This window comes from Eimeria tenella, genomic scaffold (genome assembly GCF_000499545.2).
Source record: "Eimeria tenella Houghton genomic scaffold, Eth_scaff1, whole genome shotgun sequence".
In the NCBI taxonomy this organism is placed as follows: domain Eukaryota; phylum Apicomplexa; class Conoidasida; order Eucoccidiorida; family Eimeriidae; genus Eimeria; species Eimeria tenella.
In genome coordinates, this window is record NW_013541457.1 from 516,246 (window position 1) to 540,122 (window position 23,877).

The 23,877-nt window shown below is 49.5% G+C and overlaps 5 protein-coding genes across 5 annotated transcripts; 3 read left to right on the forward strand and 2 right to left on the reverse strand.

Annotated features, from left to right (window-relative positions):
• Positions 1 to 1,165: 1,165 nt before the first annotated feature.
• ETH_00004975 (dihydroorotate dehydrogenase, putative) lies at positions 1,166 to 4,190 on the forward strand (the record flags this gene model as incomplete). Its single annotated transcript, XM_013372386.1, has 11 exons — positions 1,166 to 1,287; positions 1,665 to 1,772; positions 1,974 to 2,096; positions 2,201 to 2,298; positions 2,411 to 2,748; positions 2,988 to 3,029; positions 3,206 to 3,250; positions 3,465 to 3,602; positions 3,724 to 3,804; positions 3,906 to 3,972; positions 4,108 to 4,190. The coding sequence occupies 11 exons, from the start codon at positions 1,166 to 1,168 to the stop codon at positions 4,188 to 4,190; spliced, it is 1,245 nt and encodes a 414-aa protein (XP_013227840.1).
• A 2,401-nt stretch (positions 4,191 to 6,591) lies between these two features.
• ETH_00004980 (uncharacterized protein) lies at positions 6,592 to 10,780 on the forward strand (the record flags this gene model as incomplete). Its single annotated transcript, XM_013372387.1, has 11 exons — positions 6,592 to 6,754; positions 6,878 to 7,114; positions 7,285 to 7,827; positions 8,038 to 8,624; positions 8,765 to 8,883; positions 9,082 to 9,199; positions 9,317 to 9,505; positions 9,719 to 9,933; positions 10,070 to 10,185; positions 10,308 to 10,509; positions 10,624 to 10,780. 11 exons carry the CDS (start codon positions 6,592 to 6,594, stop codon positions 10,778 to 10,780), a joined length of 2,646 nt encoding a protein of 881 aa, XP_013227841.1.
• Positions 10,781 to 11,250: 470 nt separating this feature from the next.
• ETH_00004985 (uncharacterized protein) lies at positions 11,251 to 16,803 on the reverse strand (the record flags this gene model as incomplete). Its single annotated transcript, XM_013372388.1, has 10 exons — positions 11,251 to 11,900; positions 12,017 to 12,135; positions 12,253 to 12,428; positions 12,527 to 12,610; positions 12,744 to 13,082; positions 13,277 to 13,762; positions 13,953 to 14,271; positions 14,426 to 14,937; positions 15,183 to 15,329; positions 15,568 to 16,803. The coding sequence occupies 10 exons, from the start codon at positions 16,801 to 16,803 to the stop codon at positions 11,251 to 11,253; spliced, it is 4,068 nt and encodes a 1,355-aa protein (XP_013227842.1).
• Positions 16,804 to 18,062: 1,259 nt separating this feature from the next.
• Positions 18,063 to 22,178, forward strand: ETH_00004990 (ubiquitin carboxyl-terminal hydrolase, putative; the record flags this gene model as incomplete). Its single annotated transcript, XM_013372389.1, has 13 exons — positions 18,063 to 18,640; positions 18,778 to 18,901; positions 19,181 to 19,342; positions 19,460 to 19,583; positions 19,716 to 19,960; positions 20,070 to 20,177; positions 20,351 to 20,440; positions 20,591 to 20,683; positions 20,864 to 20,964; positions 21,062 to 21,151; positions 21,249 to 21,327; positions 21,691 to 21,759; positions 22,092 to 22,178. 13 exons carry the CDS (start codon positions 18,063 to 18,065, stop codon positions 22,176 to 22,178), a joined length of 1,950 nt encoding a protein of 649 aa, XP_013227843.1.
• Positions 22,179 to 22,252: 74 nt separating this feature from the next.
• Positions 22,253 to 23,594, reverse strand: ETH_00004995 (uncharacterized protein; the record flags this gene model as incomplete). Its single annotated transcript, XM_013372390.1, has 4 exons — positions 22,253 to 22,595; positions 23,034 to 23,148; positions 23,268 to 23,358; positions 23,430 to 23,594. 4 exons carry the CDS (start codon positions 23,592 to 23,594, stop codon positions 22,253 to 22,255), a joined length of 714 nt encoding a protein of 237 aa, XP_013227844.1.
• Positions 23,595 to 23,877: the final 283 nt, after the last annotated feature.

Here is a 23,877-nt window from a genome sequence, read left to right on the forward strand (position 1 = left end):
AAGCCTGCGAGTTTTTAGTTAAAAATAACGAAGTTGAAGTCCATTCGCTTGACAAAGCCACTAGCAAGCAGATGCGGATCGTTAGTTTAGGGGGCCCACATGCGTGCCAGGTCTCCGACGTCGGCTACAGTTATTGGCTTGCTGTAGTTTCTTGAAATTCCAGATATTCTTCTGTATCGTTCGTACTGTTCTGTGGTGATCAAAACGATTTGTATCCACACGTTGCCTATATTAAGTGCTTGGCACCCAAACACGGCGGGCAAGATATCGACAGGTCCTGGAGAACAGGACAAGGATCTTCCCCATAGAAACGCTGGTAAAAACAACAACGCCCACTGTCTGGAAACTCATGGGGAATCTGGCTTAGTCGTAATATAAACGGCCGTGCCTCGTATCCACGCCAGCGATGTTGCCTTCGTCGGTGTTTAGGTGTTACCCCTGGCGCTCCAGCGACGCAGCACTATGTTTAACACGTTGGACCTCATACCCGTTGAGCAGAGGATGGAAATCAAGGCAGATTGGCAGAGCTCAATCGGCAAATTTCACCCAATTGAGGGCTATGGCTGTCTTGACTGCTCCACAAATTCAGCGGAATGCATGGACTAACGACTTTCTTATCGGCCGTGGGCCAGCTGTCTTGCCCTTCCGGAGATGCAGTTCGACACTCCCAGCGCCGTCGGGTGGTTCTCCACCGCCTGAGCTACAAAATCGCATCCAGGCGCGGCCATCGGGGATTGACACTTCTCTGTCGAAACAACAAGAACAGAAAGCTTTGGGAGCGTCGCCTCTGCGGGTCATAGAACTTGACCTTAACAGCATGGAAATGCAAAGAAAAAAAATCATTCGGAGAAATAATTTTTTTGGAGTCAGTCGGCATCTGAACCAACACTACTTCAGACGCTCACAGGCACATATGCAGCCGCGCAGTCCACTACAGAGAGTCCTGTTAATTGCAGATTTAAAATACATGCATATATATTAAAAGCCCACGAAGTATATCGAACGCTGCTCCTGGCTAATAATGATGAAATGGCGTAAGTAAGCCGTTGTGGGCGTTTCTGACGGGGTGCTGCAGAAACTCTTACTATGTTTTATCGTGGCTGGAGGCGTGCTGATGTACTTGGTGTATGCGGCGGCAGATGTCACTTCGGGCTTCCTTCGTCATATGGACGGTCTGTTGGAGGTGGTGTACGGACTTCTACCTGAGAATTTTCCAGATCCAGAGCTTGCTCATGATATGGTCATGTGGTTAGCTGCCAAGGGATACTTGCCATATGATCTCGAACGGTGAGTTGTGATGCTTATTTAGTTTTTCACCGTATGTATATACACGTAGGACACTGACTAATTAGCTATGCGGCAGGAACTCAGCAGCAGTTGGTTTTCTTGCGTCGCTTGACGAATGTATATCGCTGAGATGACGTTACGGTAGGTAATATGGTTGTGGGTCCGTTGCCGCGCTTCCACTCACGGCAAGCTATGAAATGTCACTTTTATTTGTATGACTGCAATTCCCTCCTATTTGTCAGGTCGTTTTTAGGGTCCACAGTACTTGAAAAGTTTCATGGTGTGGGGTGAACCGTTCGTTCTGCAAAATTTTCACGTGGCGTAACTGCCATGGCATGGAATTCCCTGCGCCTTCATGGTGATGTGTTTCTATGTAGGGATGACCCTGAACTGAGCGTCAACATCAAGGGCCTGACCTTCCACACACCTGTAGGACTAGCTGCAGGGTTTGATAAGAACGCCGAAGCCCCACTGAACTTTTGCAAGTACGCTTGCTACAATCACCATTCGCTAACAGGCCCTGCGCTGTTATGCGTCGCGAGTAGTAGACTACTAGAAGTGATAGACAATTGCCGCGCTCTTATGTCTGGTGGTAGATGAAGGGACATGGTCGCGGCCTCTTTTCTTGGGGTCAGCTTACGCTGTGACAGGTCATCGCCGAGCTAGTCAAATATTCGTGGTTGCAGGATGGGATTTGGTTTTGTGGAAGTTGGAACCATCACTCCGAAACCTCAACTGGGAAATCCGAAGCCCCGCATCTTTCGTCTGGCAAAGGACCATGCAATCATAAATCGTTGTGGTTTCAACAGGTGCGCGACCACTAAGCAAATGCGGCAGCCAATTTTGCAAGAATGAATGACATAGATAACAACTTAGAAAGTAGAACATGCTTGCACTTCGTTGTATTTTGCAGCGCTGGATTGGATGTTGTGGAGCCTCGCCTGGAAAAGGTCTCAAGAGATCGATGGCACGATCGTCTTGAGCGCCATTGCGTTCTTGGAGTTAACATAGGTGAGCAGGGCTGTGGTGGTGACCTTTTCTGTGCCTCAGATGAGATTTGCACCGTGGGCGGTTTGCGCATTGAGAGTTAGTTCCCGTGGCAAGCGCACGGTTCCTTGCTCAGGCAAAAATAAAGACACAGTGAATGCAGAAGATGATATCCGTGAAGGTGTGAAGCGTGTTGGCCGGTTCGCTGACTATTTGGTTATTAATTTGAGCTCCCCCAACACAAAGGGCTTGCGGACGCTTCAGCAACGCGACCACTTAAGGAGCATCATCACTGCTGCTCAAAGCGAACTTGAAAAGCTGGAAGAACGCAGCCGCGCACAGCGTGAACGGGATGGCCACTCAAATCCAAGCGAGGAAGAGGAAGCCGCGTCGTCTGACAGCGTCACGCGCAAAGCCGAACAATTCTTTCCTACCCAGACTGGCAAGCGCCCGCTGTTGTTCGTTAAAATCGCGGTACGAATACTCACGGTAATAAGGAAAGAACTGTCCCGGGTCGAACGGGTTGAACCAATTCACTACATGCGCTTCTGAGGGGGCAACAAATGGCGTACATTGGCGCCGAGGTTAGACGTTTCACACGCCGCATTGGAATTTAACGCAGAATTCTCCGACTGCATGGCAGTCATCGGTTTTCGCTGGCTTTTGATTTGCTCGAATATTTCTCTTTTGTTGGTGCGCACGCTGCGTAACAGCCAGACCTGACGGATGAAGAGAAACGGGACATTGCTGATGTGGTAAGATCAACTCCAGGTCCATAAAGTGCATGGAATTGTTGCCACGGATCAGTCATTTACAGGGCAATTCGGTGCTTCAGTGTGGCCAAAAGCTTGTAAATTCCAGTAACTCACTGCAACTGAGATTAAGAGGATGCATCACGCTTCATTGCATGCCACTTTACCAATTTGGGCAGGCACTGGAGACTGGGCTGGATGGGCTTATTGTAACGAACACCACGGTGAGCATTTTGCTCTCATTGTTTCATGTGCCATGCGGTTTGACGCGCCTTCCTCCATGCCCTTGTTAATAAGTGGGACATTGCCAATTGCTTCCATGATACTTCTGTCAGGCCACGTTTTACCATGCTAGGATGGCTGTGAAGGGCGATTCCTGTTTCTCATTATCGGCCAAGCTGTTTCTGCTGCACCAGATTGTGGTGTCGGTGCTTACAGATCCAACGGCCGGAATCGCTGAGAAGCGAAAGCAAGCACGAAACAGGAGGCCTTAGTGGCCGGCCCTTGAAAGCCATGTCAACCAAGTGCGTCTCCGATATGTACAAGATGACCAATGGTCAAGTCGCTATCATTGCGGTGAGTATCTCTCAAAAGAATGCATCGCTCTCTTCCTAGTCGCCTCTTATATCGGTAGGAGGCGCCCTTTACACGGAGCATACTGCAGCAGGTGTTAGGCTGTGGGTGTTACTTGTCACAGAGTGGAGGTATCGAGACGGGGCTGGATGCGTACAAGCGAATTAGGGCAGGGGCAAGCGCAGTTGAAGTGTACACATCTATGGTATGAAGAAAATCTGCCCTTATTCAAGGTGTGCCACGGAATAGTTATCCTCATTGATATAGGGCATTCGAGTTTCCAGTTGGGCAACTGTTGCATGTCAGATCTACCGTGGCCCTATAGTGGCCCGACGCGTCAAGGATGAGCTCTTGAATATTTTGAACCAAGCAGGCAAGTTTCATTTGCTCTAGTCGTAGCTAGCACTTCCGGTTCCAGTTACACCACTGGTAAACGGCGCTCGCCGAGAGGAAGCTGCAGGGAAACCTTCCTTCGCTGTTCAGTATTGTTTGTCGGAGCTGTTCACAGGCATCTACAATGTACAAGATGCCATCGGACTAGACCACAGGCCGCCGAAGAAAAAACGTGTTCGGAAACCAACTTTTGATTAGATGTAAGGGCATGTGAAATGTTTACATAATTCGGAATACACGAACATGACAGCGATTGCCCCACTTCGTGATTTTGGAATACAAAGCCGACGGTTTGCCGCCAACCGTAGGCCAATCTCTGAGTGTGCCGGTGGAATGTGCTGTCGGTGGATTATGCTGTTAGATTCTGTAGCTTTGAGCTGGCAGATTCACGTTGTTCTACCTTGATTGTGGATATGATGGAGGTCGTGGCCAGGCCTTGATGTTTTCAGGAGGGACATGAAACGAGCTTTTGAATGGACAGCCAAAGGGAGCCCCCACATCTCTGTTGTTCCGGTACACCGTAGTTCGGCAATATGTTTCCCACTAAGTGCCTTGCGAAACGCAAGCAGAACAAACCTCTTTTCCGTTGCAAGGGCTTTTGCTGAGCAGTCTGAGAATTATCCGCGCAGAGGCAGCACCAGAGTTACAGGAAGCACGGAATTGCTAGTATAAAAGCACACTAGCGCAACTGGCGAAGAATAGATAGACTAAGGGATGCACTAGAGGTCGCTGAGTCGGCATTGGCTGATCACACGACAAGTATTGGTGCGCGCTTAGATGCCTACGTGCACAAACAGCTCATCAACCGTCTCCAGCACATTACGGTATTCCTTCTTTGAGGGGGGCTAATAGCCCAGCATATTTCAAATAAGCACGAGCTGAAAATAGCAGGCAGTTTGGTCGGCGGAGAGATTCTTTGGACGCAAGCGAGCTGCCAGCTGCAGCCGCCGTAGCTTCATTTTCCTGTGGAATATGCCGAACAGAAAGGGTTGCGCAAAACAGTCCATTATCTAGATGTGCTTGTGTTTAGTCTAAGGGATAAAATAAAGGCAAGTGGACGCGTACTCCTTTCGTGCTTGTTCATTCTGCGGCAGTCTTCACGTAGTGGGATGGGACTTGCCATGCACTCTGAAGCCTAAGGCTCTGATTGAATAGCTGAACTTAGCTCGCTACACCGGGGACTGAAAATACCACAACTCATTAGCAGCGTTGGGAAAGCTCGTAATGACAGTTTACTCCTTCTACTGAACCATACACGTCTACACGCCTTGCTTTTTTATCTTAGACTAAGTAGAAGCTTCTCAAGGTGATGCATTGTTCTCGGGTACTTTGCAAACTTCGCATGTGACAAATCTTCCTCGAGATAAGTGGTCTAAGTCGTTGAGCGTAAACTTTTACATGTGTAGGGGCTGAGTTCAGGAGAACTGGGGCTATATTCGTCCCCCCCTTTACGCCGGTCTCACGCCAGCGCCATTGAGGTGGTCAGCTGCCTGTTCCATGGTGTCCATTGGGAAACGCATGCTAAAGCCAATGATGCAGCAGTTTCAGTAATTAAAATTTCCCCATCAGCCTAAATTAATTGACGGGAAATGTGGTGTTGTTGATGTATCAGTGTATGGGGTAATTAGCGTGTTCACATGCTGTGGGATCGAAGCTTTTGTCCCACAGACTGAACAGTGAGCGCACGCCCAGGAACCTGTGAACTTCAAAGAAAACGGAGAGACTGGTTGATTTTAACTGCATTTTTTGCAATACTTTTCTCTAAAGAGAAGCGAACAGGCCGTTGTTTCGTGAAAAGGAAGATGAACTGGCATCGTTGGTAGCCTTCCCCTCTTCCCCCCACTGAACCCACGGCAGCAGCTTCTGTCCCACATGCTCGTGCCTTGCCTCCAAGTCCATCTGTGTATTCAGCAAAAAAGTCTCTTCAGACTTTAATTTCCCCAATGTGTTTCTGTATATTGCGGATAGCTCATTCATTTTGGTATACTCTCGAGCTGTCTGCCTGTTTCAAACCTGTCATGCCAAACTCTAGAGAGCGTGCTCAACAGCACGAATGCACATTGATCAGTTGAAGGCGACCAGTGGTCATTCGTAAGATGTGCGGCATTATTATCATTTTTACTGTTGACACAATGCTCGTGTCGGTCGAATTATCCATTCCTGACGCCGAGAGTCACTTCCATTGACCCCCCGAGTACCAGTTCACCAGCGCTCCACCACTTCGTGGGGAGTTATTCCTCCTACAGTCGCACAGAAGGTGCCCTTTCCGTGGCCAAGATTTAGCCAACGTTAGTTATAAGATTTCAAGGGCAGACACCTGGCCTGAAATCTCGGCCGAGGTGAAGGAGAGCCCAGGAAAACTGCCCCACAGAGACCCACGAAAAGCACCGTGGCTCGTCCAGGCAGCCGGGGCATCTAAACAGCCAGTAGACCCGTCTGCATGGCTTTTGCCTTTTGTATTTACAGTGGGACACAGACTGAGAAAGGCAGGTCATTTTTCACCCATGGCGACGGAGAATGCCTAAATGAGGCAGTGTGAAGTTTGCGCTATATCCAGAACCCTAACTCTTAATTCAATCGGAAATAAAAGCAGCCAAAAATGGCAAGGAATCGATGCCATGAGGGCGTTAACCCCTTTATAAAGCCGGAAGACCTGCACTTATGGCTCATATCTCTATCGCTTTTGATGATTCTCACTTCCAGTCTTTCTTTCGCATCTCAACAATTTCGCCTAGGAAACGACCCTCCGTGGGTTGATTTTGGTAAGTCTTTACATTTTGCCGTCACTAGATTTCTTCTGGCTTGCGATTGAGCTTAGGTTACACGAAAGGACAAGTCATATTCAGGCCACTTGCTTGCCGTTGTGCTATTCTTGTTTGATGCAGCAATCCTCGTCAACTGGGGAATTGTTTTTGGCGCTTGCGTCATAATGTGGTCTTTGGCGCGCACAATGGATAATGAGAAGGCGGAGTGGAAACTGCTGTACTTGTCTATGGCTTCCGTGTTGGTGCCTCGGTCTTGTTTTCCACTACGATTCGGCGAATGCGTCATGCATGATATGTGCTTCGCGGGATTCAACTTCTTCATTGACAACCCATCGTGGAAGACACATGTCTGCTGCGGTGTGTCTAGGACCAGAGAGCAGTTTAAACTTCAAGACTCTTCATGCATAGACAATGCAGGGAATCTGCTATTTGCAGGCCATCACTGTACAATTCAGGCATTGAAGTTATGTTCAACAAACTCCAACTGCATATTGCATTTTTTGTGCGTTTGCTGCTTTTGTGCGAAGGCTTTGCGGTGGTAGTAGTAACCATATCTGATTTTGCTTGGGGAACACTACCCCCCTTGTTTGTAGTAGTAAAAGCAGTTTCAGCAGTGGTGACAGTGGGAATCGGGTACATGGGGTACCAAATCGTGCAAGTTTTTCATCGGAATCTTCGAGAAGCAAAACGTCCCACTTTACCGATGAGCTGCTCCTTTACAACTGCTGCGGAGTGCAAAGAAAAGGGGAGGTCTAACGGACTGTCAATTCATCCAAAAAGAGAGACGTCATTCAGTCTTCCCCACAGAGACTGTCGACGCCGAATCCGGATCTTCAACCGAGCGCGCGCCTCCGCAATTAGGAGCAAACACGTATTACTCACAAAATGCAGCGGCATTGCTGTACGTTCAGGTCGCCAACGTCCCCATCTGTGTGCAGTTTCCTCTAATAGGGTCGATGTGCGTCGTTATTGGACGACCCTGGACAACTACGCGTCGTTGTTCTTCCAAGCTGTACAAAGGCGTCTCATTTTGTGTAAAGACGACATGCTACGTTATGTCACCGAAATTGGTATTTTTACTCCTTTTAATCCTAAAAATTGCCCACTTCAGGAAGCTTTTTCTCCGGAGGTTCCTCAATTAAGTGCAAAATGATTTCTCCCTAGCTACTTTAGAGCCAACGTACATTACATGCCTCAGAGACTGCGCTTCTGACTCCCTCATGATATTAGTTCTTCTAAATGAACATGTTCACCTTGCAGTCTTTGTTTTTTGCCGTCAGAAGATTCGGGCGTTTGGAGCAAGGATAAGGAACCCCAGCTGTTTGTTGTGCCAAGTTGCCATTACGGCTATGTTGACTCCAAGTGGTACTTGGACATGAGCTTACCCCGACCGTTTCGGGGCTATTTTTGCCATTCGTTTCGTGCTGGCACTAAGAGCATGCATTTTATGCCTGCGGCACGCGCATCCCCTGAGCAAGCTGTTCCCGATGCGGCTATCGCTTGGACGACTTCAGCGACTCCAACTTACACAGCGTGCATGGGCTTTGATTCAGTCGAAGCTATGAGGAGGTATCGGTCTCTATTCCGTAGCTCAGTATCTGCTGAGCACAGTCACAATGACCAGTGTAACTCATGTGAAAATGGCACACTGGCTTCTGCACACCCGTGCAGGAAAGATAGGCATCAAACTTGCAGGCAGCAGGGCTGCCCTCAACCAGGGGAAAGGAACAGCGGTGCAGCAGAATCCGCTGTAATTAAACTACAGCAAAATCACGACTCTGTCCTTCACAAGGAAGACCAATCAAAAGCAGGAAGAGTGACCGATTTCGTTGGACATGATGATTCCAGCGGCCGTTGTAATGATAGGGTGAGCGCTTTATATCTGTTTTGCGCCTGTCGAACGTCAGTGCACTCTGGATTGCCGTCATGTACATTCAAAGTGAGAAATTCAGCTCAGGCAGAAAAGTTTGCAAACGGCCTTTCCCCCCTCTTGCCCTTGTTGCGCAGATTCATTGCACTCAAAGGACTTGTGGAGATTGCGACTCAAGGTGCTTCCTTAGGTCAAGGCGCCTTGCATGGAAGCTCAACGCGTCAGAACCGACAAAGTGTGCCATGACATTAAATCGGTAAGCCACGGATGGAGATTATTGTCTCTAAAAGCTAAAGGACCTGCGTTATTCTGGTGAACTATGAGTCAGGGTGTTGCTGGCTGAGCTGCAGTCAGTACTTGTTTGCTAGCTTTATGCCAACAAAAACCATGATGGGCAGAACAGAGGCTGTCGGCAAATCTATGCAGAATTCCTGTGATCTCTGTTGTGCCGCAGCCCTTGCCTCCATGCAGAGAGCCAGTGGTGCGGCTGTCTGAAGCACCCTTCAGCTCAAGAGAGCAACAGAAACCCAGAATGCAGAGAGCCGTACGGCGGATTGGGGATCCGAGAGGAGGTACGGCATGGGCCTTTAAGCAGATCATTGAGACGCAGCTGGCGCATTAACGTCTTTTTGGAACCAAGGCAGGTCGCATTTACTTGCGACTTTTGTTTTCGGCCGTTATTTTTTCAGACTGTTATGCCGAGAATGACGCTGGGAAAGTTTGAAGACAGCGCGATTGAACGCTGGTATCTCCTCTGGCGGGCTGAGTGCGTACCTGGCTTCTACAAGGAAATCTCCAACATCAATTTGCTGATCTGTGGCCTACAATGTATATTTGAAGTGCTGAAGGGTTTCGCCGTAGAATGCTTTGGCCTTGCAGTAAGCCACTTCCACGTTGCTTACACGGCTGGATTCGTAATGCGCTAGCTTTGTCTTCTTGCTACTTGTTCAGAGCCATCTCATTGAAGGAATTTGAGTTGCCCAGAGAACACTCGCCGGCTATCGCTCAGCGCAGACATTGTTGGCGCCTTCTCTATAGAGTGTATACTGGGAAAAACACATTAGCCTAGCGTCTTTTGCATTTTGCGGCAGGTCGATAAGAACCATGCCACCACGGACCAATTGGAGTTCCTTGGCCTAGTCATTCAGAAGCCTTCATGGGGGTTGATTTTATCTGCGTTGTGCAAACCTTTGCTGGAGTTCGGAATTCTATCGGCACTCATAATACCTATGAAGTTTATGGAGAGCCGTGGTGCAAGAGATGCATGGAAGTTTCAGCTTCTAGGGCTTGGGCAGGCAGTGACATAGTAAGCATCAGCGTGGTAGAGAACCCCTACGTGCAAACTGTATACAGGGTAAATGCAGAAGTCAAACAACATGAAAGACCGACCATATGAGTTTAATTGTCGCTATGCCGTGAGCTGTTGCTTTTCTTACGCACAGCATGATATTCACGTTTTGCGACTTGTCAAGGAGAAGCTTCACGATCTCTAAAGGGATGCATGTTACCGAAGCAACTAAAATCCCCAAGGGAATGGATGCCAATTTTGTCGTTGGTGGTACGTATAGTTGAAAGCTCAATTGTATTCCTTTTGCAATGAAGGCGAGGATTGCATAAATTTGTGCACTTTCTTGGCGTCACGGTGTCTGTATCTCTCCAGTATTTGTTTTACTCGCGCAGGCCACCTCATACTCCCCATGTTTATCGTAGCCCTCACTGTGCACCTGAGACGCATCCCAGAGGCTACTATCCTCTTCACCTCAGCAACTTCGGCGGTCGTGACGGTAGTAATTCTGTCGATCGTGGGATGGGAGTTCAAAGTTGTAGCATTCCTGATGCTGTCTCGCATTCAGTATTCCCTTTTCGCCATAATGGTGGCGAGGTACGACAGTGTTCCAAAATACTGCGCTAGCTCAACTGATGTTTGCATCCGGTTCACACAGAGGCTGAGCGCATGCGACGGATTTGGATGTGTCTTTGGTGTTTTTTATTGTAGGGCATTTGAAAATGTAAGAAGGAAGCTCTTCTCAACTCAGGTTCTTCCTTTTCTGATGTACTTGTCTACGTTGGCGAACAGCCAGCGAGTAAAAAGCATATGCGCTCTAAGGACAGAACGGCGCCGGTGTGGTTGCCAGCACATTGGAAGGCATTGAGGCAGCCTGTAATGCTGTCCTAACGCAGATTACAGCCCGAGTGTTCCTCAGACACGGTGTTTTTCATGAATGTTCTAATAAACAGGTCTTCGTCCTTTGGTCGAGCTGCCCAAGTGGAATGTGAAGGCGAGACGTTTCCAAGAAGACAAAAGCGGTGTTCATAAAGGGGCAGTATATTCCCCTTAAATTGTGGGACCATCTTTTGTGCACAAAGTGGAACTGTCAAGGTCTACAGTGCAGCCAAAAGTGGTTGTCACTCGTCGTTGGTGGCTACGAAAAGCAGCTGGAAGAGGAATGTGACCGCTGTCACTTCACTGCATGGCTTCAGCAAGTCACGTCCTCTTCACCTCAGATATGTGCATGTAGATTTTATTTACGAACTGCTTGAACCACAACTCGTCAACGAGTCATGTCCCTAGCTTTGTCCGCCTCTGTGTACTTTTTGCGTGCAAATTCATCTACTCCCTGCTTTACTTCATCGTCGTTTTTCTAAAGAGGCTACCAGCTCTCGACAAAATGCCTCTTGAAGTCTTGGTTTTCGGCCTCTCAGTTCTTGGAGCTTCGTCGGATTCACTCGGACGCTCTCTTTGCTGACGGCGGTGTCGTGCTTGTTTGCTCTTTCCGTGGGACTGAGCTGGCTCCTCTGGTGGTGAACCTGGAGACTCAGCTGTCTTTCCCTCCCGATCTCTTGAGGAATGAGTCGAGTTTTGTCGTCCTTCAGGTGTTTTGGATTGGGATCGGCGCCGTCTGCTCTCTGGACTCGCTGACAGCGGGCGGGGCCTCTCTCTTGGCGAATGATCATCCGCTGCTTGGTTCTCGTTTTCAGACAACGAAATGGAGGATTCCTGGCGACGATGACTCCTTTCCTGCTGCCCTCTTCGGCTTAGACGCTCAATATCTTGGGGTCCTCGGTGGCCCTCCCTGTGGCTCAGCTGAGAGTGTCTGTGTGAATCTCTTCGAGATGAAGTACCCTTCGAAGGAGAACGCCGATGCGAGCTTAAGTCTTCCGGTGCCCTTAAGGCATCATGGCGTGCCCTCTCCGCAGCTCGCTGGCGAATATGCGGCAGTTGCGCGAGTGTCCTGTTGATGGCTTCTTTCCATACTACGGCGGGTTTTATGCCTGCAAAAGACATGAATGTACATGACTTACTTTTCTCCCCTCAGGATGGCAACCAAGCTGGCACTTTTGTCTACAGTTAATCTATGTAGAAATATTATGTAGCTGCCTTAGCTAACCTCTTTGCGCAGCATAGGCACTAAGCTTCATGTGAACGCGGTGAATGATAGCTTCGTGCTTGCTTGCAATCATTGGAGGACCGTGGGTACCACTCAGCCGGCCAAGACCAACAACCCAGCTGAGGCAACACATGTAACAACTTCAGGGAAAGCTGTTGAGTCGTGTACGTACACATTTCGGCAACAACAGAACTTCTACTGTGGCCACAACACCAGAAACAGCGAAGTCACCGCACTCCTGTGCGACTTCGTCGGTCTGCGCCCGAAATTCAAAAGTCCTTGTCAATGTCCTGACAGTGAAGCACCTCCACGGAGAGGCAAATGGCTCTGAAGAGGTCTTGGCGCCTTTCCGCACGTACAGACTCCAAAGATATGCAGAGGATGAAGTTCCGTAGTCAATGCCAATAATATCCTTCAGCACACGGCGCCAGAAACAAAGCGGACCTTGCATTCTCTAAAAGCTTCCCCGTTGAGACACCCACACTCAGCCCGCACTATTCCATCACGCACCTTAGCCACGAATTGTTCTGACCTCTTGAAGCCCTTCTTGCCATTTAGATCTTCGGTCCACATGACAATCCCCCGCTTGAACATCTGCAACGCATTCAAAGTCGCCAGCGCTGTGCTTGAGTACGCGCTGCGAACCCTGTGTGGCGGCTTCTGCAGTTAATGCGTACAGATTTAGACCCAGGTGAATGCACGATCAACATAAAATTGTCCTTCGGACCTTCAAATAACGCATTTCAGGTCGGCGGCTGCTTGACTTGCTCAGCATCTCGACAGGAGTTCCAATTCGCATCGTGCGCATTTCTCCAGTAAGCGGTTCCTCTGTCCTCCAGCCATAAGCTGCGGAATTCCTAATTATACGGCGGCTAACAATTTTGGCCCTCTGTGTCTCACGCCTGAGTTTTTGAGTGACAGAAGCCAGCTGTTGTTGCAGTTCTTCAGCCTCTCTCTCCTGGCCTTTCAACTTGGCTTCTAATTTTTCCCTCTGCTTTCCAGCTTTTTCGTACTCTTGCTCAAGTACAGCAACTTCCTGCTGCCTTGCATGGCGGAGGGCATCCATCTGAGCACCCAGCGACAATAAGCTCTAGCTTTGCTTCTGCATGACTGGCAGATGCTGCTTAGGGCGTCGCAGAAGTGTCGCTAACAGAACCTTTGGAAGCAGCGTCCAAACAGCGAGCACCCTGGCTTTGCGTGGTGGCGGTGTTTGGATGGAAGGGGCAAATGGAGCTCGATGCCATATGTCAGCAGTCTTACCTGCTGAGCCAGTTCATTAACTGCTAGCGCATCGGCGGCTCCTTGGTCGAGCTGTGACAGAACTGCAAGGGCTGAACGCTCGGCACTTTCCAAAATCGCTATCGCCTTAGCCCTCCGTTCCTCTACGGAGTCGTGCCAGGCTTGCATATCTTTTTCATTGGCCTCAGCTTCCCCAGAAAGAGCCTCGAACTCCTGTGCCAGTTTCTCGAGCGACTCAAGTTTTTGCTGAACTGTGGAAGCGGAGCTTTTCTGGTCTCTCAGCTGTTGCTGCAACGTATCTATCTCTAACCGTGCGGCAGTCAATGCCTCTCGCGTCTTGTTGTGAGCCTCCTGTTCTCTCTGGAGTAGTGTTACGCCGTCTTTGCCCTTCTCCGTCAGCTCAGCTATCTGCCTATCCTTGAGGGCCACCGACTCATTTAACTGTTTGACTTGTTGCTCCGCTATGTTTGCTCGGTCCCTTTCATTGCGCCTTTGCACCTCCTTTTCCTGTAGTGTAACGACAGAGTTACAAGCACAAGGATAGTCCCTGAAAAGTCCAGCTGTCATTATCTCAATGCTACACAAATATACTTTGGCTTTGAAGTCGAAGGGAAATGGTCTGACGGCAGTTCCTAGTATGAGTGCTCGTGCAAATATTCCTAAACCAGTTGGTGTTAACTTCCTGTCTCTCTCCTACCAGCAACTGGACGCCTTGAGCCTCTACACATCGTCTAGCGTATGCGAGCTCCGCCTCCTTCGTTTGCAGCAGGGCTTCGGCTTTTTGCGCGTTGCTCTGCGCTATTCGCAATCCGTCTTCAAACGAGCTTCGTTTCTCTTCAGCTTCTTGCAGGTAATGAATGAGCTGGGAGTACCTCTGCTGGAGCGTTATTGTTTGTTGGTCCCGTTGTTGTCTGCAGCTCATCTCAGTAAGACGTTTCTTTGTCTCTTCGTCCACTTTGTCTTTCATGTCGACCAAACGCTCCTCTGCTTGCATTCGCTCAGCCATTTGCTTGTCCCTGAGTTCGCCAAAGCAAGCAAAAGGCATCCGTGAGTGGGCAGAAACTTGTATGTGGGCACTAGCTTACTGCACAAGCACGTGCAAGTTCATGCACGATGGCCGTGGAAACTGCTTGTGTGAAAGTTCGTCTGCTCCTGAATTCAACGTCTCACTGTGTCGCTTTCTGGTGTTTAATAGCTTCTACCGCTTCTTCATGCCGTCTCTGGAGCGCCATGTTTTTCAACAAAGCTCGGCCGAGTTCTGTCTTGTACGTGTCACAGAACTCATGTTCTTCTTCAAGCTGGGCTCCCAAATAGACACACTGCTCTTCGTATAGCTTTATTTCAGCTGTTCTGGGGGAGAGCCCTTCCGCTGTCTGACTTCCAGGCAAGACGGTCACAGACGCTACGGCGCTGTTGCCTTCTTCCCCTGTCTTCCTTCTGAGGGCTGCCTGGAGGAGAGCCAGATGTTCCCTCTGTTTCGCAGACTGCTGCTGCAATCGCTTTGTCCGCTGCTCCATCTGCCACACCCTTGTGCTAGGCAGCAGAGCACGCTGTAGCAAACGCGATTCTATGCCATCTCCTCGAGGAGATATGTCTTTCGTTAAAGGCCGGTCTACCTCGTTCCGAGGAAACGTTGAGCCGACATCCGTTAGCACGGGTCGTACAAGCGGAGGTCTGAATCCCTGGGTACACACCGCCCACAAGCACAGTCTCATGCTCTAAGGAACTCCATTTTTACAATGCTCGGGCATGCTCTAGCCTACATATTATATGGATTTTGCAGTGTACTTGGCCACATCATGCGGAGTCTGTAACAAATGGCCTCGATGCCTTGGGGATTGTATGAGCGCCACTATTGCTAAATCCATAAGCTGCACAACAATTTTAATCACTTGCGCCTAAATGTCTCTGAAGTGCCTTTCCCTACAACGGGTTTTTCTCCTTCTGCTCTTGGTTGGCCTTGGGCGCCAAGTCCCCTCGCCCACTGTGCAAGTTTTAAACGTTCCGCTTTCAGTTTCTCCATTTTTGGGGTCAGTGGGTCATCTGTGTATTCATAAATGATGCGATCTGCCATCTGCAGGCAGTTCACCACAAGCGGAGGCAAGCCCAATAGTATGTCCGCAAAGGTCATCTAGAACGTCTAAAGTCCACGGCACGAGGACATGGTGCATCGAGGAGTGATGGATGTGACATTAAATGACGCGTACATTGCAGTTCGGCAGAAAACGACTCGTGCCCACGATTTTAGGTCCAAATTGGTATATTCTTCAAAGCATGAAATAACGTTGCAGCGGGAGGAAATATTTGCTAACCTCTCGACGATTGAAATCCTCTTGGCAAGCGTCTTCATCGAGCCGCTCGTCGACCGCCAGGTCTGCCGCTCTGAGGGTCCGCCTGACGACGACGTGCTCTTTTGGCCGTGGCGGCGAAACTTCAGCTTTCTGAGCTTCGTCGATTTCCCATTTTACTTGTGGCTCTTCTTGTTCTGTTTGCGGACTGCTCTCGCCCTGCTCCACCTCTTCCTCTACAATTTCCCCACTAAAGTCTTCTCCATCTCCTTCCTGAATACCTGCTCCTTCCGAATCATCTGCATTCGCAGCTTCAGCCTCAGGCTCTGACTCTGACTCCTCAAGCTCCTCCGCTGGCACGGAAGTCTCTCGGGATGGCAGCTGCGGCCAGGTAGGTGGCTCCGGTGTAGAACTGTCAGATGACTCTTCAGATGAGCAGGAACTCTCCGGATGGTTATGCTTAAACAATTTCACTTTAAACCTTTGCAGGGGACGCGGCATGATGGTCTCCTCCACAGCGGCTGAGGGGCGGGGCTCTCCATTGTCTTGATACACACAATCAGTCTTCAAATCGTCAATGAAATCCGAAGCGGTCAAATTTAGAGTTTGGTCACTTCCTTCGCGAGAAAAACTAGAGCTGCTCGAAATTTCCCTTTCCAAGAGCCTTAAGAGGTCCTTGTGAGCCGCACTTGCTGTAAGGGAAGTTCGGGAAAAGCCCACTGGCTCACTATCACTTGACTCATCGTGCCGCTGCCCGCCTTTCCTCAAAGAATTTGAGCTGCTCAACCCATCCAAAAAATCTGAGTCATCAAAATCATTCAAATCTGAATCGTAAGAAATAGCTGAAGAGTCAGCGCTCTTCCACGCATCTTTCCACCGCTGACCAATCGCTGCCCGAGACATCATCAGCTGCGACTGAAGGGCTGCCAGTTGGTTCTCCCGCTTCGACATATCAGGCGCTGCTTCTGCTGCTTTTGGAATGGAAGCTGCATGAGGAAGAGGAGTTCGCTTTGGCAGCGGCCGTTTGAGTGCAATGTTCTTAGTACGGACAACTTTCGGTGGCACAAAAGGCTTTTTCGTCACAGCCGCAGTTACTACTCCAGGGCTTTTTTTCGAGATGACACCTGGAGAGGGTGTTACTGAACCTTCAGATGTGTTGCTGCTGGTGCTGCTGATGCTGACGGAAAAGGTGCTACTCGGCGAACTGCTAGAGCTGCTCCGACCCCCGTTAACGGGGTAGTCGTCATCTGATGATGACATCCTGACCTCTGCGTGTGCGTAGTCTTTGGACCATCCATAAAGCCTCCTGTGGTATTGATACAGGTCTTGTTACTGGGAAGGAATCCTACAATAACGTGCAACCAGAGTTAACTGCCATCTGTGATGATCAATTGGGGAGCTCTTGCGGATCCAATCTTGGAAAAACACACAGAAATCGTCGACTACTTGAAACTTGAAAGGTGCTCAATAAACGAAATCTAAGCGATGAGGGAGTTTCCCAGCTATTCGAATGATCGTGATTTGGGTCAAGAGTGCAATGGCGGTCGTAGGCCAGCTGAGACGACTACCGTCGGTGGGCGCCAAACTACCGATACACCTGCTAACATCAGAATCAAAAAAATACTCAAAAAATTTTAATACCACTTGACCCCCCGAAACGCGCTAGCCACAGCTTTGTGCTCCATGTCTTCTTGGAATGTCGCTCGAGGCACAGCCGCCTGCTGCCAGCAAACCGCGAAGGCAGTCACCACCAGATATCCAAAAGAAAGTTAGCAAAACTTCGCACACTTGGCATAACTAAGTAAGTAAAAATAGGGAGTCATGCATTTTAGTTTTGGAGAGCTGCTTTTACTCGCCAACACCGCATGCCTGCAGTGGCCGCTGGTCTGGTGGTTTCCGGGAAGCATTTGCGACTTCCGGTAACTGTGTCTGGAACAGAGACCATCCACTATGCATTTACATCAACAAACAAAAGCGAAGTTTCCTTTTCTAAACATGTTTACTTAATCTCTGAATAGCAGTATAAGCACGAAAGTCCCTATCCACTGTGCATACTACGCTCTGTGTCCCCCGCATGCAGACGAGGGGCCAACGAAGCATTGCATGCATGAATTAAGTAGCAGCTTTCACTGGCGAGATGAATATACATACTGCCACACCTCCTCATTATAGTATTTCTGGTTGCTAACTCCTGTATTCTGGAGGACAGCTGCGGACTTCGCAGCTACGGCGGCCGCTCGTCTTGCGTCATGATCTCGAGGATGTTTATGCTGTTCTAGCCTTCAGATTGTCCATAGTACTCCTTATACTGTTAGGTTATTACTTAGCTCAAAACTTGTTTCGTTGGGACGCAACTAGTACGTCATTCAAGAGAATGGCAGGCGCTTCCGCTACTGGTTCCAAGTGATTGGTGATGTCTCCGTTGATTTGGTTGTAAAGCTGACGCCTTCGCAGAGGAGATCTCATCCTTGTTCAGTTCATGGACGGCTTTCTTAGAGTGGTGATCGCAGTCAGTCAACATGTTTGTCCGCACCAGCAGTAGCAGCTGCTGGAGGAAGACCCTCGACGAGTTGTTTCTCTCAAGCCCACTCCTGAGAGGACGCTGGAACTCGCATCTGGTGCGGATATTGCGTGGTTTTTTCCTACTATGCTTGTTTGAATCAGCTGCAGCAGAGCCGCCGACTGCTGACAATCCCAACAGCGTCATTCAGATAGACTTCTCGAGGCGGCTAGCTGACGTAGATATCCCAGAGTGCGCTCGTAACCAGATTGTGTACACAACAATGGCAGACTATGAAATTGCATCTTTACTGCCACAGCGGTCTTCATCAGGTCTTTACATGTTAGATAGGCTGGAGCATTTCCTATCAGAGACTCCAGAAGCAGACCCCGACAAAGTGCCACTATCCGGGGATTCATCTCAAGATGCAACCAAAACAAAATGTGAAATGCCAACTCTGCTTTCTCATGAGCTCCACGTCGGCAGCCCGGAGCTTCAGAGCTACTTGCGCGCTGCGCGACTGCGTTGGCTATTGGACAGATGTTTTCGATTTTCGGATGTCGGCGTTGACGACTGGCGCTATGAGCTATGTATCGGGTGCGCCATCCAACATGGCATAGCGCGGCAGGGTGCGCGATTAGTGCATTGCTATCCAAGAAGTGTCAGGAGGCGAGGTGCTGACAATGGCGCTACTGAATCCTGTGTCCCGTTTGCGGCAAGTGAATTGCGTTCAGGCGGAAGGTGACCCTATTCAAAAGCAGCGCGCTTACTGGGAAGACAGTTGGGAAAAACCTTTTTGAGCTAGGCACATATGCTTCTTCAATGGATCAGCTGTGGGCGGATGGCACAATGACGCAGGTGGGTTTAGGCGAGGGAACAAGCGCCTTCTAGTTTTTCTAGGTATTCAGATATTCATCAGTTTTTTTTACGTTTTTCCAAGGTATCGTGCTAGTTTGCTGAGCGTACAAATACCGAGCAGCCCACGTGCTACTGCTGTAGCCTGGTGTTTCGCGTAGTCGCTGTCCGGCAAGGATAGGAAGTCCAAAGGCAACAGCCACATCACAAAATATATAGCATTAGCAACGAGCTTTGCCACAGCCGATAGGGAAGCTGCAACTTGCGCTGCAATCATTGCAGTGGTACACTGGGGGCACGGAGGGCCGGCAAACGGAAGTCCGGTTTGTGTGCGGCGACACGCACCCGCGAGTGAAGGGAATATCAGGTCCACAGAATGGAAAATATCGCGTGTGGTTGGAGGCCCCCATGTTCTGTGACTACCGCGAGAATGCGCGTGAACCTGTGAGCTACCCAAGATCGTGAATCAGATGCCAATATGTGACAGTCCCGTGGAGGGATCCGCTTGGCCGGCAGTGAACTTGCTCAATGCAATATTTTGGTCGTGGCGTTGACACGCAGGCCTTAACTGAATCCCTGATTCGGAGCCTTGAGGGTTGGTGCTCAACTTTCACCACCGACGGCTGGTGGTCATACGAATATTGCCATCCGGACAGTTTAGTGGAGTATCACAAGGAGCCAGACGGTGCGTAGAATAGGAATTGCTGTCTTGAGAATATACGGACTAAGAACGAGGAGGATGTGTTGCCGAACGCCCGCAAGCTCCAACGCGTGGGTGGCATTGTGAGGGATTAAGCCAATTCTGTTTGCATCTCAGGTGAAGTGAAGGGCCCATTGCATCTTTTGGGAACGTTGCATGCTTCTGGGGACGCAGCGGAACTAATTTTTAAACGACCAGATCCGGCAAACCCAACGTTGAGGGGCACGGATACTCTACCTCCTAGGGCGAATGGAGCTCCTCGATTTAAGTTCTTGCCTGTGGAGATCATTGACAAACCAAAGCAATTCTCAAAGAGCCCAACACCAGCATCTAGCAAAGTCTTGGCGCTCCAGCTTACAAATGTAAACATAGATGGTTGTTTGCAAGGCTCAGCTGGCACCAGCAAATAGTGGCACAAAGCATCTGGGGCTGAAAAACGAAGAACGGGCGTAAATGACTCTGCATTTTCAGGGGACCGTTTGTGAAGGTACAGACAAGCAACGCAGCGCTAGAGTTCTCTTTGAGTGTCCAGTTGATTTTCCAGTGTTGGCGACGCACCGCATTGTGCAAATTGAAGAGGTGACCAGCCTTAAATTTTTCACACGTCAAACCCTTAACGGCCCATCTAAGCTTTAAACTGTTTCACGCGCAGCGAAAAGCGTGCTACATGGATATCTGCATAACTGTGTGCTAGAACGCAGTAAGTGTTGGCACTTTGTGCATTCCGAGACCTGTATGGAACGTGTTTGCAGACGTCGTTTTGCACGTACGACCTTCTCATTCACACGCCGCTTGTCTGCCCTCATCCCAAACTGCTGCCCCCACGGCCTCTCGATGCTCAGGTTAGCGCTGGTAGCGTTGTTGCAGCGCGTGTGTTTTGATCTTGCACGTTTGGGGAACGAAAACCTGGAATGCATTCTCGAATTTGACAGAGACGTGAGGGGATCCAGAAATGCGCTTTTCCAATACACGCTGATGACACTTTGTCACAGGCAGTCTTGGGATATCCAGTGAGGAGAACCTTTACCTACACGATAACGCCTGCTAGTTGGAAGGGCCTGGATGCTGTTGATAACGCTGAAGAGGTGAGCGAAGCCCGCGGTCGCTAGATGTATCTGTGCGGATTCATGATTTTGCGACTGCTTGAGACACTACTGCAAAGGCCAGAGATGCTGCTGAAGCCACAACGCATTTCTTACAATATTTAGGCGTGGATAGGAGCCTTGAGCATCACAATGTATTGAGTACGGGGCGCGGTTGTGCAGACTATGGGACAGACCCCGACAAAAGAAGCAACTAACGAGCAGCCCGTCGAAGCTCACCTGGAGGCTTTGCCCAAAGAAGCTGTAGAAGTGCTCGCAGAGGGGTCGGTGGCTGCGTTATTCGTGTGTAACTGCGCGAGACACGCACCTAAGATAGTTTTTCTCCACTTCCATGCATGTATGGGCGCGTTGTTTGTATAGGCGCAATCTAGACTCGTTTGGCTTGGCGAAGTATATACGCAAACGGGTGTCAGTGGAAGAACCGAAGTTCAAAGTTGGCGAAATAGTGAGGTGAGCTTGTAATGTTGTCGGTCTTGCACCCCGTGGAATTTCATTTGAGGTTAGATTAGAGTGTTTCTCATTTTGTGGTCACTCATTTTTCGTCCAGACACCGCTGGTGGCAGTACACTGCGGTTGTTCTCTCCTGGGACACTTCTTGCATGGCGAATAATGACTGGTCCAGCAAGGTGAGCCTGCTGCTCTTTGGTGCTCTCATGCTTTCTACCGAAGTGCATGAGGCTTGCATAGAGAGTGAGCAGCGCTTGCACTGAATAATGCAGACACTCTAGAGCGAAAAGCACTTCCAACCCTTCTGCCTCAGGTTTACGCTGTATATCCCCAGTCTGTATTGCAAACACCTCACTATCTTCTCCTAGTTGCCCAAGCAAGCGAAGCAGGTGACTCTCTTCCACTCTACGCATATGTTCCGGAAGTAAGTTGTGGACGGCCCTTCCAAATGACTTTGCTTAGAGCTGCTAGGTGGAGACACTAAAATATCACGGAATGCCGTGACCACACGCCAGTCGTGTTTTTTTTTTGGCTGTCTTCAGGCAGGGTTGGAGGCCGTCTCAAAGAACATTTCCGAAGTGTCCCATCCAGATATTAATAAATATTTCAAGGCAAGTGGTTGGAGTCTGCTCGCAAACGACCACAGCCTAGCGAGCTTCAGGCATATATAGTGTGTAGTGTCTTACTAGTGTCGACTGCAGGAGTTTTCTAAAAGCAGGAGACGCTATCTGATGAAGACTGACAACTTCTTTGCGGCAAGCTTCCCTGACGATGCAAACTTATGAAGTACCTGACACTTCCCCCTTTTCCCTGAATTTCCGGTGCGAATGAGAACTAGGAACTGAAACGGCAGCTGCAGCTGTTGCTGCGAAGGACAGTTTGAGGACCGCTTAGTCCTGTTTTGGTTTTTCGTTACCCCCGTTGCTGCTGTTTTACTTAACAGGTAGGTCAGTGTCTGCCAGTGCAGTGCGGCCCATATGAGAAACTGCGGAGGCGGCAGCGTATTGAAGACGGGGCCTTCCACTTCTAAGATGCCGCCTGCCTTGCTGGACTTTGAAGAGTACTTGACGGAACTCCTGAGTACAAATATGCAAGTGCATATATTTACAGACATTTAGACATGCAGCTGTTGGGCCGAAGCCGGTCTGTGGCGTGGCCTACTTCGGATTCCTCAGAGGGAGTCTGTTGCTGCTGCTGTTCTGATTCGTGCAAGAGCGCTGCCTCTTCGTCCTGTTCACGTGCAGCAGAGTTGCACCTGATTATTTCCTCCCTTCTTTTGACGTCATTTACCTCAAGACTCTGTTCTTCTGCTGCGAGTTTTTTCAACTTCTTGCGAACATTCTGAAATAGCGCGGTTGAGGGGTGAATTTGTAGAGCTTCCACGCTGTAAAAGTAAACTTGCGGGGCACTTCGACGGCACTTCGGGCTTGTCGCAATCAACTCCCAGCTGCCAGTGCAGCCCAGCTATTAAATGCAGTGTATGGGGATGGAAAGAAACGGCTCACATCCTCGCGAGACTCTATCCATGTGCCCAATTCAGATGCCGGTGGCTATTGTCACGCGCTTCACAGTCACGTGAGGAGTGCGTTAAGTTTAAACCCTCACTTCTTCTTTTTCCTTTTGCTCTGCTGCGGATATTAATTGTTCGCCGCTAGCTGCAGCTGGGAGACGCCGAGGGCGTCGGGGATACATCGGCCCTCGCTAGGACCTCTTGAAGCCGCTGACGGAGACAGACTAACCTAAGTCTAATTTGGATTCTGTGGGGACAATTTCTGGCTTCTCTGCTGTAACTTCGTTAGCCTCGTGGACAGCCTCTTCTGCCGCTTTTTGTGCATCCTATAGGCATGGGATGTGTCCCAATGAAGATGCAGGGACTAATTTCTACTTGCTCACGACCGCCCTTTTGTGTTCTTCAGCTAGCTCTTCCTTTCTGTCTTTGTCTTCTCGGTTCATGACATCTTCCTCTAATTCACTCTCAGCTGAAGTGCTGTTGGTGAAGTCTGCAGTCCAGCTGTACTGGTCGACATACATTCGAGGTCACGAAGCATCATCGCCGTCTCTTTTGCTGCTTGTCATTTGAGTTGCGAAATTTTCACTTATGCTTATAAAAACATCAAACCTGCTTCCCCAGATATTTGTCGCGCCTGTTCCTTCGCGTCCTTTTTCAGCTCCTTTGTAACGGATTCGTCGTCATGTCGTTTCGCTTCTTCCTGTAGACACCCCAAACAGGCAGAGAAACTGCGCAATTTCCTCGTTGCATTTATGCATGCAACGGACTCACGTCGTTCGCTTCTTGGCGAGACGACCAGTTATCCTCCAGCGCATCAGCCTGCTGTGCTTCAGCGACGACTGTAGTTTCTGCCTTTGGAAGGGTTAAGCTGAAGACAGGACACCGAATCCCGATACAACATCTTTCGTACATCATCAGGTTCAGCCTCCTCGTCATCTAGCGGTGCATTCTTTCAAATAAATGTTTTACGCACAAAGAGTAGCCTTCTTGCCTGCTGTTTGTTGTTGAAAACGGTGAGCGAAGGACAGAGGTGTAGCTACGTCCAATCTGTCGCTGCTGCGCCTAAGCGCGGAAACAGGGGTTGCAAAGATTACAGCTACCACCGCGGGCCACAGGATCTGATGACGCATTTTCTTTGTTTAGAATGAAAAAGAAACTTCCTAGGTATCTGAAAAAAATCCCCTAGCGCGTCTAGGCCAGGCGTCTTTCTACATGGTCG